Raw genomic sequence first — 17,722 nt, 5'->3', positions numbered from 1 at the left:
CTCCAGACCCTCCAGACCCTTCAGACTCTTGCTCTTGCTTGACTGTTGCTTTCAGATGATGGTCAAAGTTTATTTCTGTAATTGGAGTTACAAAAAGTGGCAACGCTGATTGCCGAGGGCCTGCAGGAGGGGGGCTCAGGGGAGCCATCTTCTCCGTGTGACGTCAACATGGGAAACAGAGCGTTTTCACGGTGGGAGGGGCTGCCTCTCTGAGCAGCACAAACACCAGGAAAGCTCAAACACACAGGCACGGAGGAAAAAACGCTTTGGGGTGTTTGAACTATATAACAAGGTTAAAACATACAAAAAGTGAATTTTGCATGATACAGCCCCTTCAAGACTCCCTCTCCTTCAAGACTCTCCCTCTCCTTCAAGACTCTACCTCTGTTTTCAGAACAGAAACAAGCCATGTCACAGGATACACTCCTGAAGCTCCCCGTGTGCCTGAGGCTCCTGGATCCATGTTCCTTTATGAATGAATGAAGCTACCTCTGATGCTGACATGAATCCTGACGCAGACGTTCCTCATCGCTCCGGACAGAACATTCCCTTTGAAGACCCTTCATCAGGGAGGCCTTTGAACGGAAACCGCCCCCTGGCAGTTGAAGCTCAGCAGGAGGTCGGGAGGCTGTGGTGCGGGGACCCAGTCTGGGCCCCAGGCTGGCAGAGGGAGGACCCAGTCTGGGCCCCGGGCCGGCAGAGGGAGGACCCAGTCTGGGCCCCGGGCCGGCAGAGGGAGGACCCAGTCTGGGCCCCGGGCCGGCAGAGGGAGGACCCAGTCTGGGCCCCGGGCCGGCAGAGGGAGGACCCAGTCTGGGCCCCGGGCCGGCAGAGGGAGGAACCACCCAGGTGTGATCAGCCAGTGGGGGCCTTCCTCCGCTCAGGGCCGAGACACTGAGTGGAGGTGAGGTCGGGGGTCGGGGGTCGGGGGTCGGGGGTCGGCCTGGCTCCGTGACCTGCATGGAGGCAGCCTCTGCCAGGAAGTGAGCTGAGCCTGAGCCTTCAGGGGAGGGAGTGAGGTCCAGTCTGGTTCTCCAGTGGGAGCAGAGCTCTTCCTCCAGCTCTCTGCAGGACTGCAGTCTGCTGACCCTCCTCCAGCCCGCTGGAGGTGCTCAGGGCCCACGTGGAGCTCTGGAGGTGCTGTGGGGATCCTGGTTTCCATGATCCTGCCATATCCACCCTTCATCTCTGGTTGTGGGTCAGAACTCCGGGTCAGAGGTCCTGTCTGGATGGTGTGAAGGAGGAAGAGAGTCAGAAGAGATCAGCTTCTCTGAAAACCTGAAACGCTCACTTCAAGAACCTCTTCATGGAACAGAGGAGGAACAGTCACTGCAGCCTGAGCCTCCTCCTCAGGGAAGCCCCCCTCCCCATGACCCCCCTCTGACCCCCCTCTGACCCCCCCAGTCCTTCCAGGTGGAGGTCAGGTCTTGGGTCTCTCTCCTGCATGCTGTCTCGTGCTCGCGCCTCCTGCGGGTTGAAGCGTTCTGTTCCGGTGGATGAGTGCAGGTCTCCCTGCAGCCCGCAGGGGGCGCCGTGGCCCAGGGGCCCTGCTGTTGGAGCAGTGAGGCTGCAGAGGAAGGAAGGAATGTCCGCGTCATCAGTGACTGCTATTTATTTATCTCAGACTTTTTAGACACCAACGGGCGCACGCGTCTTTGCGTGTGTGCACGTGCTTTGGTTTTGTGCGTGCGTGCGTGCGTGCGTGCGTGTGTGTGTGTGTGTGTGTGTGTGTGTGTGTGCCATGACTAAGTAGTTTTTATTGTCAGACTGTTGAACAGAGCAGGTTTCACTCTGCTCCTCCTCTCCCTCACGGCTCACCTGCGCTCCTCCTCTCTCTCTTTCCCTGCCCCTCCTCCCTCCCTCCCTCCCTCCCTCTCTCTCTCTCCCTCCCTCTCTCTCTCTCCCTCCCTCTCTCTCTCTGTCGCTCTCTCTCTGTCTCAGTCGGACTCGGAGCAGCTGAGCGTCAGGACCCCCTCTCTCCTCCTCCTCCTCGCCCTGCTGTCTCAGAGCTGGTATCCGGGGTTGTCGGTCAGATTCCTGTGGCTCGGCAGCTTCTCCTCCTCAGGATGGGTCCAGCTGGAGTTCTGCTGGCGGCTCTGAGCGCAGCGGAGCTTCTCCTCCACGGTGAGTCCGGCCGCGCGCCGCGCCGCGCCGCTCCCCCTGTCCCCTCCTCTCCTCCTCTCTTCCTCTCCTCTCCTCCTCTCCTCCTCTCCTCCTCTCCTCTCCTCCTCTCCTCTCCTCCTGTTGGGGTCCTGGTGAAGGAGTTGAGCAGTCTCTTCTTCCCGTGTTTGTAGTTTTTCCCGTGTTGCTCATGGGTCGTGGTCTGGACGGGGGTTGATCGCGTGACCTGTACCTGGTCGTGGGGGGGTTTCCTCCAGCTGCGTGTTTCCCGGACTGATGAAGGTCAGGTGACTCCTGCAGGAAGCTGAGTTGGCAGGTGCTTTCTGAGTCAGCTGAACTGCCCCCCCCCGCCGGGCTTTCCCCCTGGTGGTGTGTGTGTCTGTTGTTTGGTTGTTTGTTGGATGTTGTGGGAAGAACACACTCTGACACTGGTCCTGCTGGCTCAGACTGCTGGGTCTCTAGAGGTCTCTGGAGTCTGGACTCACCGGAGGTCCTGGGGGGTCCGGGCTCACACACCTCTATTCTGGGAGGGGGTCTGGAGGGGGTCTGGGTGTGTGTTATCTCCCAGCTGATAGGTCTGACTCTCCTCTTATCTATGACGCGATCCTGAGTGTGTGTGTGTGTGTGTGTGTGTGTGTGTGTGTGTGTGTGTGTGTGTGTGTGTGTGTGTGTGTGTGTTCTTGTATTTCTATCCTTGTCGGGGCCAAATGTCCCCACAAGGATAGCAAAACGTGGAACGACGTGCCTTGTGGGACCTTTTTCCGGTCCTAAGTAGGAGAAACAGTGTTTTCTTGACCATGTTGTTGTTACTGAAAAAAGTAAAAGTGCAAAAACATTTCTTTAGGGTTAGGCTTTGTTGTGGTGTGGGTTAGGGTTAGGGTAAGGGTCAGGGTTAGGGGCTAGACATGAATGGGAGTCAATGGAAGGTCCCCACAAGGATAGAAATACAAGACTGTGTGTGTGTGTGTGTGTGTGTGTGTGTGTGTGTGTGTGTGTGTGTCCCTCTCCCCTGCTGTCCTCTGCTGTCCTCTGCTGTCCTCTGTCCGGGGTGTCCAGGCTGAGGCTGGAGCTGCAGACATGTCCCGGTCCGTCCGTCTGCCGGTTATTCATTAACGAGCGGTTAATGAAACACTGAGCTCCTCCAGTCAGCCTCACAGGAAGACAGACGTTCTCCAAACGTCCCGCTGTCTTGTCTTCTTCTTCCCCTGTGACGGAGCTCCGCCCTCTTCCCACGATCTGCTGGCTCTCCAGCTTCAGCCCCGTCTCCTTTATGGTCCTCACTGCTGAAGACAGCTGGACACACCGTCCTCTGAGACTGAGACGGGACTCCACGCCGTCCTCTGAGACTGAGACGGGACTCCACGCCGTCCTCTGAGACTGAGACGGGACTCCACGCCGTCCTCTGAGACTGAGACGGGCGTCCACACGGTGTCAGGGTGGAGCAGCTCTGTTCCTGTAGCTCCAGGCTCTGGTTCTGCCCCGACATGTAAACACTGCAGGGGAAATACCTGTGTGTGTGTGTGTGTGTGTGTGTGTGTGTGTGTGTGTGTGTGTGTGTGTGTGAGGGGCCAACCTGACATCTGCAGTTGCATCTTTGAAGAGAGAGACAGCTCTGACCCCCCACCCCCAACAGTGTGGTCCAGGTCCAGGTCCAGGTCCAGGTCCAGGTCCAGGCATTGTGACTCACGGGGCTGTGAAAGTGAAAGTACATGCGCTGAGCCCGTTCTCCGGAGAGCCAGGTTCTTTCCACCCACTCAGATGAGGTCATAGGTCAAAGGTCAGACCGTGACACACACTGACAAGAGAACAGAAAGCATGGTTCCACTGCTCTCAGGAGAATTACCCGCCATACATCCATCTGCTACACCTCTCTATCTGTCTGAGAGCCTCACACACACACACACACACACACACACACACACACACACACACACACACACACAACACACACACACACACACACACACACACACACACACACACACACAGGTTGGTTTCCCATTCTTGTGGGGACCTTCCATTAACTCCCATTCATGTCCAACTCCTAACCCAGACCCAAACACAGCCTAACCCTAACCCCCCCCCCCCCCCCACACACACACACACACACACACACACACACAGGCTCCACACAGGTCAGACTGGGCTCAAACCATGTTGGAGTGAGGTGGACCACTGCTCCACTGTCAGTAAACAGGGATGGGGGGGGGTATTGGATTACCTCTGTCTGTCCCTCTCTCTCTCTCTCTCTCTCTCTCTCTCTCTCTCTCTCTCTCTCTCTCCCTCTTTCTCTCTCTCTCTGTCTGTCTCTCTCTCTGTCTCTCTCTGTCTCTCGGTCTCTCTCTGTCTCTCCCTCGCCCTCTCTCTGTCTCTCTCTCTCTCTCTCTCCCTCTCTCTGTCTGTCTCTCTCTCTGTCTCTCTCTCTCTCTCTCCCTCGCCCTCTCTCTCTCTCTCTCTGAATGAGGCCCTTGTGGTTCTCAGCAGAAGGTCTTTAGCTTTAAAAGCTATTTTTCGAGCGGTGGTTTTCATTTCGGTCTGAAACGTCAGTGAGCTGCAGCTCGATATATCCAGAGAAGAAGACAAGACTTCAGCAGCTGTGTCCTCTCGAGGTCCTCCTCGTCCAACGGCTGGACGGCTCCTCTCAGTGAGTCCTGGAGGAGCTGCAGAACTGGTCCTCCTCCGGATAGACCCCCTGCTGTGAGACAGAGGACTTCAGAGTCTGCAGGGTGAAAGCAGAGCAGGCCATGAGACAGACTCCTCTGGACCATGAAGACACCGTCCTCCTGTCTCTGCCGGTGGGACGCTCCGCCTCAGACTCCATATCTGAAAGAACAGAGGCCTGATATCTGAGCTGCTTGTTTGACCTGCATTCCTGAGAAGTTCAGGTCGGCCCGACTCTGCTGGGCTAAAAATGAAGTCCTGACAGCCCCGTCCCCGTCCCCGTCCCGTCCCGTCCCCGTATCGTCCCCATCCCCGTCCTGTCCCCGTCCTGTCCCCGTCCCTGACTGATGAACCCTTATCTCTGAGAGTCCAGCTTTTCCAGTGATCCGCAGCATGAACAGCACGGGCGGCCAGCCAGGATCTGATCCCTTTGGCCTTTTAACCAGAGGCTCCAGGACGGGTTCTCTTCAGGACCAGCAGGACTCAGCTGGAGGCCTGCTCTGGGAATTCTCCTCCATGAATCACCAGGCTGTCGGTGATGGTCTGCCTGAAAGCAGCCGGATCTACCCGGAAGCAGCCGGATCTGCCTGGAGCCGGATCTGGGTGGAGCCGGATCTGCCCGGAAGCAGCCGGATCTACCTGGAAGCAGCTGGATCTACCTGGAGCCGGATCTGCCCGGAAGAAGCCAGATCTGCCTGGAGCTGGATCTGGGTGCAGCCAGATCTGCCCGGAAGCACCCCAATCTGCCTGGAACCGGATCTGCCCGGAAGCAGCTGATCTGTCAGGGGGGCTTCGGGCTGCATGCCAGAGCTTGTGGGTTACACTGTGTGCATGTAGGACAGGAACCTGCCTGGGTGAGGTGTGGTGTGGTGAGGTGAGGTGTGGTGCATTGCTGTGAGGTGCGGTGTGGTGAGGTGTGGTGCGTTACGGTGAGGTGCGGTGTGGTGAGGTGTGGTGCGTTACGGTGAGGTGTGGTGCGTTGCTGTGAGGTGTGGTGCGGTGAGGTGCGGTGTGGTGAGGTGTGGTGTGGTGAGGTGTGGTGCGTTACGGTGAGGTGTGGTGTGGTGCGGCGAGGTGCGTTACGGTGAGGTGTGGTGCGTTGCTGTGAGGTGAGGTGTGGTGCGTTACGGTGAGGTGTGGTGCGTTACGGTGAGGTGTGGTGCGTTACGGTGAGGTGAGGCGCGGTGCGGTGAGGTGCTGTGAGGTGAGGTGTGGTGCGTTACGGTGAGGTGTGGTGCGTTACGGTGAGGTGTGGTGTGGTGCGGCGAGGTGCGGTGTGGTGAGGTGTGGTGCGGTGCGGTGAGGTGCTGTGAGGTGAGGTGTGGTGCGGTGCGGTGAGGTGCTGTGAGGTGAGGTGTGGTGCGTTACGGTGAGGTGTGGTGCGGTGCGGTGAGGTGCTGTGAGGTGAGGTGTGGTGCGGTGCGGTGAGGTGTGGTGTGGTGCGGTGAGGTGCTGTGAGGTGAGGTGTGGTGCGGTGCGGTGAGGTGTGGTGCGGTGCGGTGAGGTGCTGTGAGGTGAGGCGCGGTGCGGTGCGGTGAGGTGCTGTGAGGTGAGGTGTGGTGCGGTGCCCACATGCAGCGCGAGGGGGCGTGTGCAGTGCTCACATGTAGCTTCAGAGTGGAGACTGCAGCCGCTGCCTCGCATGCGCCCCCTCCTATCCGCTGCGATCCAGGCGGCTGCCTGGTTCGCCCTGCTTTCCCATTTGTGCTGCCAATGCGGCGGCGCTGGCGCCCCCTAATGGCCGGCGCCCTTAGCATCTGCGTATACTGCCTATGCCACGGGCCGGCTCTGTTCAGGGCAATCGGTCGGGGACAGATGGATTTGGATCAGAAGCCTGGATCACAGGATCCAGGTTAGAGGGTCTGGTTCAGAAGGGTCTAAGATAGACCAGTCAGGGTCAGAGGATCAGGATCAGAGGGTCTGGGACAGGGGATGGGGCTGGCCTTGGCGGTGGACGCCACGGAGACGGCTGCTCAGTGTTTGTGGTCCCTGTCTTGCTGACAGAGCAGAGACAGGAAAGTGGTCCATGTGGACGTTGTTTGCTCCTTTAATTGGTGCGTCTCAGTGTCCTCACAAAGCCCACATTCATCCTGTCCCTGCAGCGTCCTCAGGCGTCCTCAGTCCAACACTCCCGCCTCTGGAGTCTTTGTAAAGAGAAGTCTCTGTCCGTCCCTGGGAGAGGGATCCCTCCATACTGTGGTTCTCCCCAAGATTTCTTCTTTTCCCACTGGGTTTTTGGAGTTTTTTCTTGCCGGATGTGAGGGTCGAAGGCGGTGGTTGCTTCGTTCTGTCTCGTTACTGTAAATATTGACATATTACCATTATGCTTATTCACTGTTTTTACTTTTACCGACCAATGTAACATCTTGAAGCCCTCTGAGGCAACTGTTGTTGTGATACTGGGCTATACAAAAATAAATTGATTGATTGATTGATTGAAGGTTAGAGAGGCAACGTCTGGCCTCAGCGGAGAGGACCTGAACCAGGTCCCCCTCCAGACCCATCCTGGTCAGTACCTGGAGCACTGAGCAGGCCAGACGGACACAGAGAGGACCTTCCGTCTCCAGAGCATCTGTTCAGGACTCTACCGCTGAGCTGCAGGGTCTGCTGGGGCCCGGGACCTGGTCCACTGTGGTCCCACAGACATCTACAGCTGCACTGACCTCCTGAAGGACTGAGCAGATCCATGAGTCCCATCAGATGGTGGTGTCCATCGTGGACATGACTGCTGCTGGTCTTCACTGGACGTGGTGTCAAATCAGCGTCCACTTTCAGCTGCTGTGTCCTTCCTCGCTGGAGGGACCGTCCCGTCCAGGTCCAGAGGTTCCTGGCTGGAAGCCAGCAGGTGTTGAGAGACTCCTGGAGTCTTCCTGAGGATGTTTCCTCGCTACTGAACCAGCTGCTCTCTGGTGGACTCATGTTGAGGACGGAGCCCCTCTGTCCCGCTCTGTAGTGCAGAGACGTCCTCAGAGGCTGGGGCTGAGGACAGGGCCAGCCGGGCTGCTCTGGCTTCCAGACAGCTCGTCTTTTGTATGGCTGCCGCTCTGACCCGCTGTCCGTCCTGCTGAACACCAGGACCAGCTGCAGGCCCACTCCTCACAGGAACTGGTCTGAGGATCGGCCCAGTCACAACCCTGAAGAATAGTCAGTTTATCAACGTCTTCCTCAATTTCATGGCATTCAAAAACATTTTCCAACCAAACTCTCCCAGTGTGAGAGACACCGGGAAGCAGAGAGCAACTCTGATGTTGGCATGGAGACAGAAAAAAACCCTGGAATGTTTGGACGTTCCAAAAGAACCGAATAGGGTTCAAACTCCAAATGATGTCTGGAAAAAAATCTAGGCAGCTCTATACAGCACTATACAGCTCTATGTAGCTCTATACAGCTTTATACAGCTCTATACAGCTCTCTGCAGCTCTATGTAACTCTGTACAGCTTTATACAGCTCTATACCGCTCTATGCCACTCTATATAGCTTTATACAGCTCTATGTAGCTCTATACAGCTCTATACAGCTCTATGTAGTTCTATACAGCTTTTTACAGCTCTCTGTAGCTCTATGTAACTCTGTACAGCTTTATACAGCTCTATACCGCTCTATGCCACTCTATACAGCTCTATACAGCTCTATGTAGCTCTATACAGCTCTATACAGCTCTATGTAGTTCTATACAGCTTTTTACAGCTCTCTGTAGCTCTATACAGCTCTGTGCCGCTCTATACAGCTCTATACAGCTCTATGTAGCTCTATACAGCTCTATATAGCTCTATACAGCTCTATACAGCTCTATGTAGCTCTATACAGCTCTATACCGCTCTATGCCGCTCTATACAGCTCTATACAGCTCTATGTAGCTCTATACAGCTCTATACAGCTCTATGTAGCTCTATACAGCTCTATACCGCTCTATGCCGCTCTATACAGCTCTATATAGCTCTATGTAGCTCTATACCGCTCTATACAGCTCTATAGCTCTATGTAGCTCTATACCGCTCTATACAGCTCTATATAGCTCTATGTAGCTCTATACAGCTCTATGTAGCTCTATACCGCTCTATACAGCTCTATGGACTCTATGCACAATCTCACCACTTCCTGAACTTCAGGAGGCTCCTTGTTTCCTGTCTTTCATGATAGGATGAGCTGGTTAATGCAGGTGTGTCTGTTGTGGTTACAGAGGTCAGACACACCTGCATTAATCGGCTCATCCTATCATGAAAGACAGGAAACAAGGAGCCTCCTCAATTTCAGGAAGTGGTTGAGTTGTGCATAGAGCCCATACAGCTCTATGTAGTTCTATACAGCTCTCTGCAGATCTGTATAGTCTTTAATGTGAGTCCAGTGAAAGGGTGACCCTCACCTCACCCTGTCACAGAGCAGGGTCCAGTGCAGGAGGGCTGAGAGGAAGAGGAGCTGTCGGTGTGGGTTGAACCTTCATCAGTTCATCGCTGGCAGATGTTTGACAGACGAGAAGTTTTGCTGTGACGTGTTGCTGTTCTGGGATCAGAAAGAGAGTTTCTGACAACAAACGAGGAATGTCGCACTCTGAACTCTCACTGAAACCGCCGCATGCCTGGACCTGGACCTGGACCTGGACATTGACCTGGACATGGACCTGGACCTGGACCTGGACCTGGACCTGGACATTGACCTGGACATGGACCTGGACCTGGACCTGGACTGGGACCGGGACCTGGACCTGCTGCAGGGGGCATTAAGACTAATGGTACCCTGGGTGGACAGACCACTGCAGTCTGTCTTCTGGCCTTATTGAGGAAATACCAGGGGGATCTGGACCAGCAGGAGGCCTTCAGTCCGCTCAGAGCAGACAGTCCTCTCTCTCCACCGCACGGAACACAGTGAGGACTGTCTCCGTCCACCGCACATGAACACTGTCCACTGCATGGCCAGAGAGCAGTGACTCTGGCTGCTGGTAGTGTGTGTGGGAGGAGAAGGGGAGTCCGGACTCGGCCTCAGAAGCTCAGAAAGCTGACCTGAGGCTCCTTCACTGACCCTGACCCTGACCCTGACCCTGGACCTGGACCTGGACTTGGACTTGGACCCGGATCTGGGCCTGGTCAAACAACCAGATAGCTAAAATACCATTTCAGGTTTAAACCTCTTGAAGTTTTAGAAGGAAAATAAAAACAGCGAGAGCAGCTGAAAATGGCCAAAGCTGCTGTGTTTCAGTGCCACGGCTCAAGCTGCTGCAGCGTCGGTTTGGAACCAGCGGTGTGGATCAGTTTGCTCGTGGGTTCCTCTCCGCCGCTCCACCCTTCAGGACTCCGAGCTTCTTTCCCGTTCTGGTCTGTTCGCAGCGTTCCTGCCTCAGAACCGCCGGCAGCGCTGCGCTGAGCCGGGGTGACGCCTGCTGGGATCCAGGAGATCCTCTCTGGGGACTCCAGCAGCGACTCAGGTGTCCTGGTAGTCTGTCCCGTCTGGCTGGAGCAGGTCTGTGTGGACGGAACAGCATGTTCTCCCCGCTGGAGGAGTCCTGATAGATGTGTTTTGGTCAAGTTAAAACCTGCAGAGTCCTCCAGGAGGCGGTGATTCAAAAACACAAAGAGGCGCTTCAGGGCAGCATTCCAGCTTTCTGCAGCACACACACACACACACACACACACACACACAGGGCAGACAGAGCGTTAGCAGCAGGACCTGAGCCTGACGCTGCACAGACAGCAGTCTGGCTGTCGGACAGGAAGGAGGGATCCGGTATCAAGTCCAGCTGGTGGTCAGATCACCTACAGTGGATCTGGGTGATCCAGTGATGGGATTGTGTCTAGAGAATCTGGATGATCTGGTCATCAAATCTTTTTCAGGTGATCTGGGTGATCCGGTGATCAGATCCTGTCCGGGGAATCTGGGTGACCCTGTGATGGGATCTTGTCCAGATGATCTGCTTGATCCTTTGATGGGATCTTGTCCATATGATCTGCTTGATCCTTTGATGGGATCTTGTCCAGAGGATCTGCTTGATCCTGAAGACCTGAAGACCTGACGGTGATGGAGACAGCTGGGTGTGTGGAGCGGTGGACCCACTGGAGCTCAGTGGACTCTGACGTCTGCCTGAAGCCAGCTGTGTCTTCACTGAGCTGTGAGACGAGCCGTCCCACAGAGACAGAGTGTCTCAGAGCTTCCCCTCCAGGACGCTCCTGTTTGCAGAGCGGTCACTGCTTTACTCTCGACTCCAGACGAACCGGAACAACCTGCCCTGCAGCATGTCTGCACCAGACCGGCGCCGCGGGCGGGGCCCCAGAAGTCTGTCTGCAGCTGAACGCCATGGACCAGAGCGCTGCAGGACAGACCAGCTGCACTCCCCTCTGCAGGCCAGCTTCACTCCACTACACAGGCCAGCTTCACCCCACTGGACAGACCAGCTGCACTCCCCTCTGCAGGCCAGCTTCGCTGGGCTGGCCTGTGTTGGTGGTTGTGTTTGGCGGCCGTCTCGTCAGCTGATGGGTCATTAGCAGGTAGCGCTGGACAGGAAGCTGCTGAGGGGAAATGTTGTCGTCTGGGCTGCTGGTCCTGGTCCTGGTCCTGGTCCTGGTGTGGTCCTGGTCCTGGTCCTGGTCCTTGCTGAGAGGAGCAGTGTGTGTTGTTAGCTTGGTGTTTGTCAGCTGTTTGGTGACAGAGCCTCCGGTTGTTTGACGGGAGGAAGTAATGTGGCTGTGCAGACAGACCGGTGCCTCCACGCTGTTTACCACGGTCCTCCTCATCTGCACACACACACACACACACACACACACACACACACGGAGCAGGCGTGGGGAACATGGCGGGGTGAAACCCGGTTCTCGTTGCAGAGGCCGCTGGTCACGGGGCTGCTGTGCGGCGTCTCATGAGAACAGGCTGGTTACCGTGGTAACTGCGGACAGCCTTCACAGCGGTCAAAGCCAGAGGAAACCTGCTGAAGTGTGTGTGTGACAGGAAGTTACTGTTCCCACGATGGACGTGTGTGTGTGTGTGTGTGTGTGTGTGTGTGTGTGTGTGTGTGTGTGTGTGTGTGTGTGTGTGTGTGTGTGTGTGTGTGTGTGTGTGTGTGTGTGTGTGTGTGTGTGTGTGTGTACTTGATCAATATTGTGAAATGAGCACAGGGGAGTGGAGACACTGGAGGGCCTGGTGGAGCAGAGGGTGGAGCAGGGTGGAGCAGGGTGCAGCAGGGTGGAGTAGGCCCAGCGGGGTGGAGCAGAGGGTGCAGCAGGGTGGAGTAGGGTGCAGCAGGGTGGAGCAGGGTGGAGCAGGGTGGAGTAGGCCCAGCGGGGTGGAGCAGGGTGGAGTAGGGTGGAGCAGGGTGGAGTAGGCCCAGCGGGGTGGAGCAGGGTGGAGTAGGGTGGAGCAGGGTGGAGTAGGCCCAGCGGGGTGGAGCAGAGGGTGCAGCAGGGTGGAGTAGGGTGCAGCAGGGTGCAGCAGGGTGGAGCAGGGTGCAGCAGGGTGGAGCAGGGTGGAGCAGAGGGTGGAGCAGGGTGCAGCAGGGTGGAGTAGGCCCAGCGGGGTGGAGCAGCATGCTGGGAAGCAGCAGGGTCCTCTTCCTGTCTCGGGGACTCGGCGCCAGCCCGGGTCTGGTGGTTCTCCAGTGTGACGAGGCTGTCCTCACGCTGCAGCAGGTGTTGGTGGGAATGAAGGGAATCTGACAGGGAACCCCAGGAGGGGCGCCGTCCTCCACCCGCCTCACACTGCCGCCCCGCTCCGTCAGGATGATTGATCCTGGACGAGCCGCTGGCAGCCCTGCTCCTGACCCTCGGTTCAAGGCCCAGCGCTCCCTGGCATTCCTGCAGGACACACACTCACACACACACACACGCACAGTCTCGTATTTCTATCCTTGTGGGGACCTTCCATTGACTCCCATTCATGTCTAGCCCCTAACCCTGACCCTTACCCTAACCCTAACCCACACCACAACAAAGCCTAACCCTAAAGAAATGTTTTTGCACTTTTACTTTTTTCAGTAACAACAACATGGTCAAGAAAACACTGTTTCTCCTACTTAGGACCGGAAAAAGGTCCCCACAAGGCACGTCGTTCCACGTTTTGCTATCCTTGTGGGGACATTTGGCCCCAACAAGGATAGAAATACGAGAACACACACACACACACACACACACACGGTGGTCATGTGTTCCATGGTCATTCCACTGGAGATCTTTGGTCTGTTCAGGGCTTCACTGTTTACTGAAACGATTCCATTGCCCTGTCGCCTTTGACCCTCCTCATCCCGTCACCCTCACCCCCTCACCTGAGTCCATATAGAGCTGACCGGTGAGAGGGTGAACTAGAAACTGGACTACACTTTTAAACCTCTTCTTTACCCTGCAGTAACAGAGCCCTCAGCGCTTCACACTGCGTGATCACACTCGGGTTGCCAGCCGTCCCGTATCAGCCGGACGCCACGTATCTGAGCCAACAGAGGTGCGTCCCGTACGGGACGTTGTTTGTCCCGTACGGGACGTTGTTTGTCCCGTACAGGACGATGTTTGCCCCGGCTGCATAGGTAAAGGCAAGATGCATATATGTTTTCTCTGCTCTGAAGGCTGTATGGCACACCATGTAATTGCAGGGCTCAGCCACTAGGGGCGCTAGAACCAGAGCAGCAGCGCACCAAGCAGAGTGAAGTAGAGACTGACTGTAGAGCTGCTCCGTTTGGCTCAGAAGAAGAAGGAAGCTGACGGTGTAGCTGTGTGGAGTTTGATCCGGAGTGTCTGTCTGCTCGTTCAAGTTCAAGTTTCTGTTTTCATCTGTTGATCTGCCGCCCGTGTCCAGAGACATGTCAGCTGTGCCGCTTCCATACCGGATATATGATGTTTAGTTCACTGATATGTGTCTGCTGCTGCAGACCGTGGTGTGTGTCAGAGTGACCACCGCCTGGGTCAGGGTGACCACCGCCCCCGGTCAGAGTGACCACCGCCTGGGTCAGGGTGACCACCGCCTGGGTCAGGGTGACCACCGCCTGGGTCAGGGTGACCACCGCCCCCGGTCAGAGTGACCACCACCTGGGTCAGGGTGACCACCCGCCCCCGGTCAGAGTGACCACCACCTGGGTCAGGGTGACCACCGCCCCTGGTCAGAGTGACCACCGCCCCCGGTCAGAGTGACCACCGCCTGGGTCAGAGTGACCACCGCCCGGGTCAGAGTGACCACCGCCTGGGTCAGAGTGACCACCGCCCCCGGTCAGAGTGACCACCGCCCCCAGTCAGAGTGACCACCGCCTGGGTCAGAGTGACCACCGCCTGGGTCAGAGTGACCACCGCCCCTGGTCAGAGTGACCACCGCCTGGGTCAGAGTGACCACCGCCCCCGGTCAGAGTGACCACCGCCTGGGTCAGAGTGACAGGGTGTAGGACGCTGTAACTTGGTTGTAATTTGAGCCGTCCTGCAGTCCTGGAGCTCCACCCATTGTTAGTGTTGCTTCATGTGGGTGGAGCCGGGTGGAGAGAAGAGACATGTCTTCATCTCACACAGGAAGCGTCCTGCAGTAGGGAGGATGAACCCCTGCAGCTCCACCTGGTGGAGGGAGGATGAACCCCTGCAGCTCCACCTGGTGGAGGGAGTCAGTTCTCTCCAAGCAAACAGAACAAACAAAAAGACAGCAGAAGCTTCCAGCCTTCCTCCACATGCTTTCTCTACGGGGTGGAGGTGGAGGCGGGGCGGAGGTGGGCGGAGGTGGAGGCAGGTCGGAGGAGGGGTGGAGGTGGGGTGGAGGCAGGGTGGACCTCCAGACCTCCAGACAGCGTGACGCTCAGCCTCATTTATTCAGCCGATATGTCATTCAACCCATTTCAAGAAAGCATCTGAACGATGGAGGAGCGGGTGGAGGAGGGCAGGGGTTTGGCGGATGGGGGCGGGGTTTAGAGGAGGGGCGGGGTTTTAGATGAGTAGGGCAGCTCATCTTACCCCGTCCAGAGAGGCTCAGATTAAAGGTGAAGAGCAGCACTGAAGCCGGTCTTCGTCTGACCCGGGGGTCGCGCTGCAGGAGCCATCTGCTCATCACACTTCCCACTGGGAATCGAACCGCTTCTCACTGCCCCTCTTCCTAGAAATCATTTGATGGCTCGTCTCGTTACCGAGCAGCAGCTGAGCTGTAGACTCCGAGTCAACGGGTTCATACTGAGACTGAGGCAGTCGGCCTGAAACGGACTGAAACTGACTGGACCTGACTGGAACCGAGCGAAGAGCTTGACGCTCCTTGAAGCAGAACCGTCCCTTCAACAGGGTTCCTGCTGTTGTGAACTCGACGTCATCTGTTTAACACGTTCCGTCTCAATCACGTCAGCCCAGACAGAACGGTTCCTCATTCATCACTGATCTGTCAGTCTTTACTTTCAGGAAGTACCTCGACTGAAACACTGCCGACATGAAGTACAGCAGCTAGTGCAGTAAACCAGTCTGGAGTATAGACCAGGGTAGAGGGCTCCACCAGGACTGTGGCCCCGCAGTGCACCATGGGAGTTTGGGATGGGATTTTCAGGATTCAGACGGTGTTTTTGTGGTGATGCTGATGCTGTGGAGTGGCCAGTGTTGCTGCTCGTTGTGTGTTTTGTGTTGCTGTGGTTCAAAGACCTGCTGCGCTGGGCCAGCTCACTCCTCTTCCTCTGGCTCTGGATTGGTAACCTGGAATATTCAATCCAACCAGCTCACCCACCAGTGTTGTTGGGATTACTCCATAAAAGTCATATTACTTGTGATTACTCTTAAAAAAAGTAATAAATTACTTCTTTAATTTAGTTTAATAAGTAATTGATTCCTAAACTAATTCCTTTAGTTTGAAAAGATAAATGAACGGCTGCTGAGTGCCTTGTTGTCCCTGACCTCCTGTTGGATTGAGAGCAGTGAACTGAACGTTCTGTGTTCGTTTCATGACCTGAACCTAACGAGACGAAACCCCAACAGCAGCTTTTTATTCAGATGAGACTAAAGTGGTGAAGACGGAGCAAAGCGGCCGGACTGATACCCGCTGCCTTCAGATAATGCAGCCGTCATGTTTCTCTGTGCTCCATCAGCATCGGAACCATCTGCTCACTCTTCTTCTGTGGTGTCTAATGTCAGCTGTAGCCGGGATGACAGAGAATGATCACCGTCTACTGTTGGAGTGTCAAGTCCTCCTTTGGACTGAGGACTCCTGAAGGAAAAGCATCCCGATGCCAATAAATATCAGCTTCAGAATGTCCACAAACACTGACTTTCCTCTGGAAACCCTGGCGGACTGTCCCTGTCCCTGTCTGCGTCGGCGGGGAGCTGGGAGGAACCGGCGGAGGAACCCGGCCCTGTGGACCTCCTGACACTGTCTCCACTGCAGGACACCCAGCCAGGCGGCGTCTGTCCTGGTCGCTGTGGTCTCCTGGTGTTTTCAATCAGAACTGGTTTGAACTGAGCAATCCTGAGTTCTGTTCCTGACCCTGGTGTTTCCAGTGGGAAAGGAAGATTAGATCCTCTTCAAGTCTGGGGGCCGTGCGGCGTTCTGATTGGACGGGACGGCCGGGACGTAGTGCCGTCTCCAGGAAGTAAACAAAGCGTTTCCGTGGCGATTTTTCTCTGTCTTTCTGGATGAACTTTGACGCTGCAGCTTTGAAATCGTCCTCGTTGCTCTGCTCTTTTCATTACATCCATTTCTTCTGAAGCTCCGCTGAATAAACCGTCTCTGGACGAGTCCATCCGCCGGCCGCCATCTTGGAACATTGTGTCATGGCGACGGGCGAGCAGAGGACCCGGAATGAAGTCACGACTAATTTACACATGATTCTGCTGCTGAAGGAGAAGAAAACAGTCTGTTCAGATTTAAACTTAATCCTGAACAGTTTTGAGGCGTTTCCATGGTGATTTCAGAGCAGCAGAAACTGTTCTTCAGATTGAAACGGGAACCAAAAGTCTCATGTAAGCCTCAGGTCTCCCAGCAGCACGAGGAGGACTCTGGTGGAGGAGGCTCCGTCAGCCCCACGCTGCAGACTCACTTCCTGAAAGCCACGTCACCTCACCGCTCCAGTGGAATCCCCATATGACTGACTGCAGCAGCCTTCTGAGGAACTCTGGGTGATGAGATGACAGCAGCTCTGAGGGCGGAGGGGGTGTGTGTGTGTGTGTGTTTGACAGGAAGCTGTTTATTTCCTGGTGCGTTGCTTCCTCATTTCTCTCAGTCAGATGATTGATACTGAGATTGATTCCCTGATTGATTGATTTCCTGTTTCCCTGATGGTCTGTAAGCAGTGCTGATGGACGACAGACCCTCCTCCACACATCCACGTCCTCTTTATTTCAGACTGGAAGCTCAGATAGCCACTACAGAGGAGCTGTAGAGTCACTACAGATGTGTGTATTTTGTGATCATTCATAGTGATGCGTTGTTGTGTTGTGTCGCTGCAGTGTGTTGTGCCCAGAGTGTGACTGCCGTGTACAACCAGACCATCGCTGTACCCTGCAACAAAGGAGCTCCTCCGCCCAGCGATCTGATGTTCGTCAAGTGGAAATATGTGAGTGGAGTGTGCTCACACACACACACACACACACACACACACACACACACACACACACACACACAGAAGAAATGAATCATTTCATTGAAATTCCATTCCTCCTTTTTGAGGATATTTAACAGCCTAAACCTTCTTAATCCTTGTTATTCTTCTGTTTCGTCTTATTTTTAAAGCTCATCTGAATCAAACTAAAGCTTGAATAACTGAACATGGTACCCCAGGTTTTGTTTAGGCTTCTTTTTTGTTTTTTCCAGTTTCTCTCCACTGGTTTGGCTCATTTCTTGAAACAGAAAGTACATTTTCAGAACTCTGAGATCTTTAGTGGAAACAGTGTCCAGTCCAGCTCGGCGCCGTCGATCAGCTGCTGAAGCTGACACCTCTGACGGAGCGGTTCTCTCAGGTTCCGCAGCGAAGCGTCAGGGAGTCAGAGCTTTTCTCAGAGACGGTTTTAGGAGAGGCGATGGAAGCTG

General features: G+C 55.5%; 1 protein-coding gene across 1 annotated transcript in view; it reads left to right on the top strand.

Moving 5' to 3' along the window:
- The first annotated feature begins 1,952 nt into the window (after positions 1–1,952).
- LOC115384649 (CD166 antigen homolog A-like) overlaps positions 1,953–17,722 on the top strand; it is a 36,018-nt gene continuing 20,248 nt past the window's right edge. Inside the window, exons 1-2 of the mRNA XM_030086887.1 lie at positions 1,953–2,124; positions 17,143–17,249. Of these exons, the coding sequence (XP_029942747.1) occupies positions 2,067–2,124; positions 17,143–17,249 (165 nt within the window). The 5' untranslated portion in view covers positions 1,953–2,066. The remainder of the gene's footprint in view (positions 2,125–17,142; positions 17,250–17,722) is intronic.

This window comes from Salarias fasciatus, unplaced genomic scaffold (assembly GCF_902148845.1).
Source record: "Salarias fasciatus unplaced genomic scaffold, fSalaFa1.1, whole genome shotgun sequence".
Classification (NCBI taxonomy): domain Eukaryota; kingdom Metazoa; phylum Chordata; class Actinopteri; order Blenniiformes; family Blenniidae; genus Salarias; species Salarias fasciatus.
The sequence above is the reverse complement of the archived record's forward strand: the minus strand, read 5'-3'. Positions and strand labels throughout refer to the sequence as shown.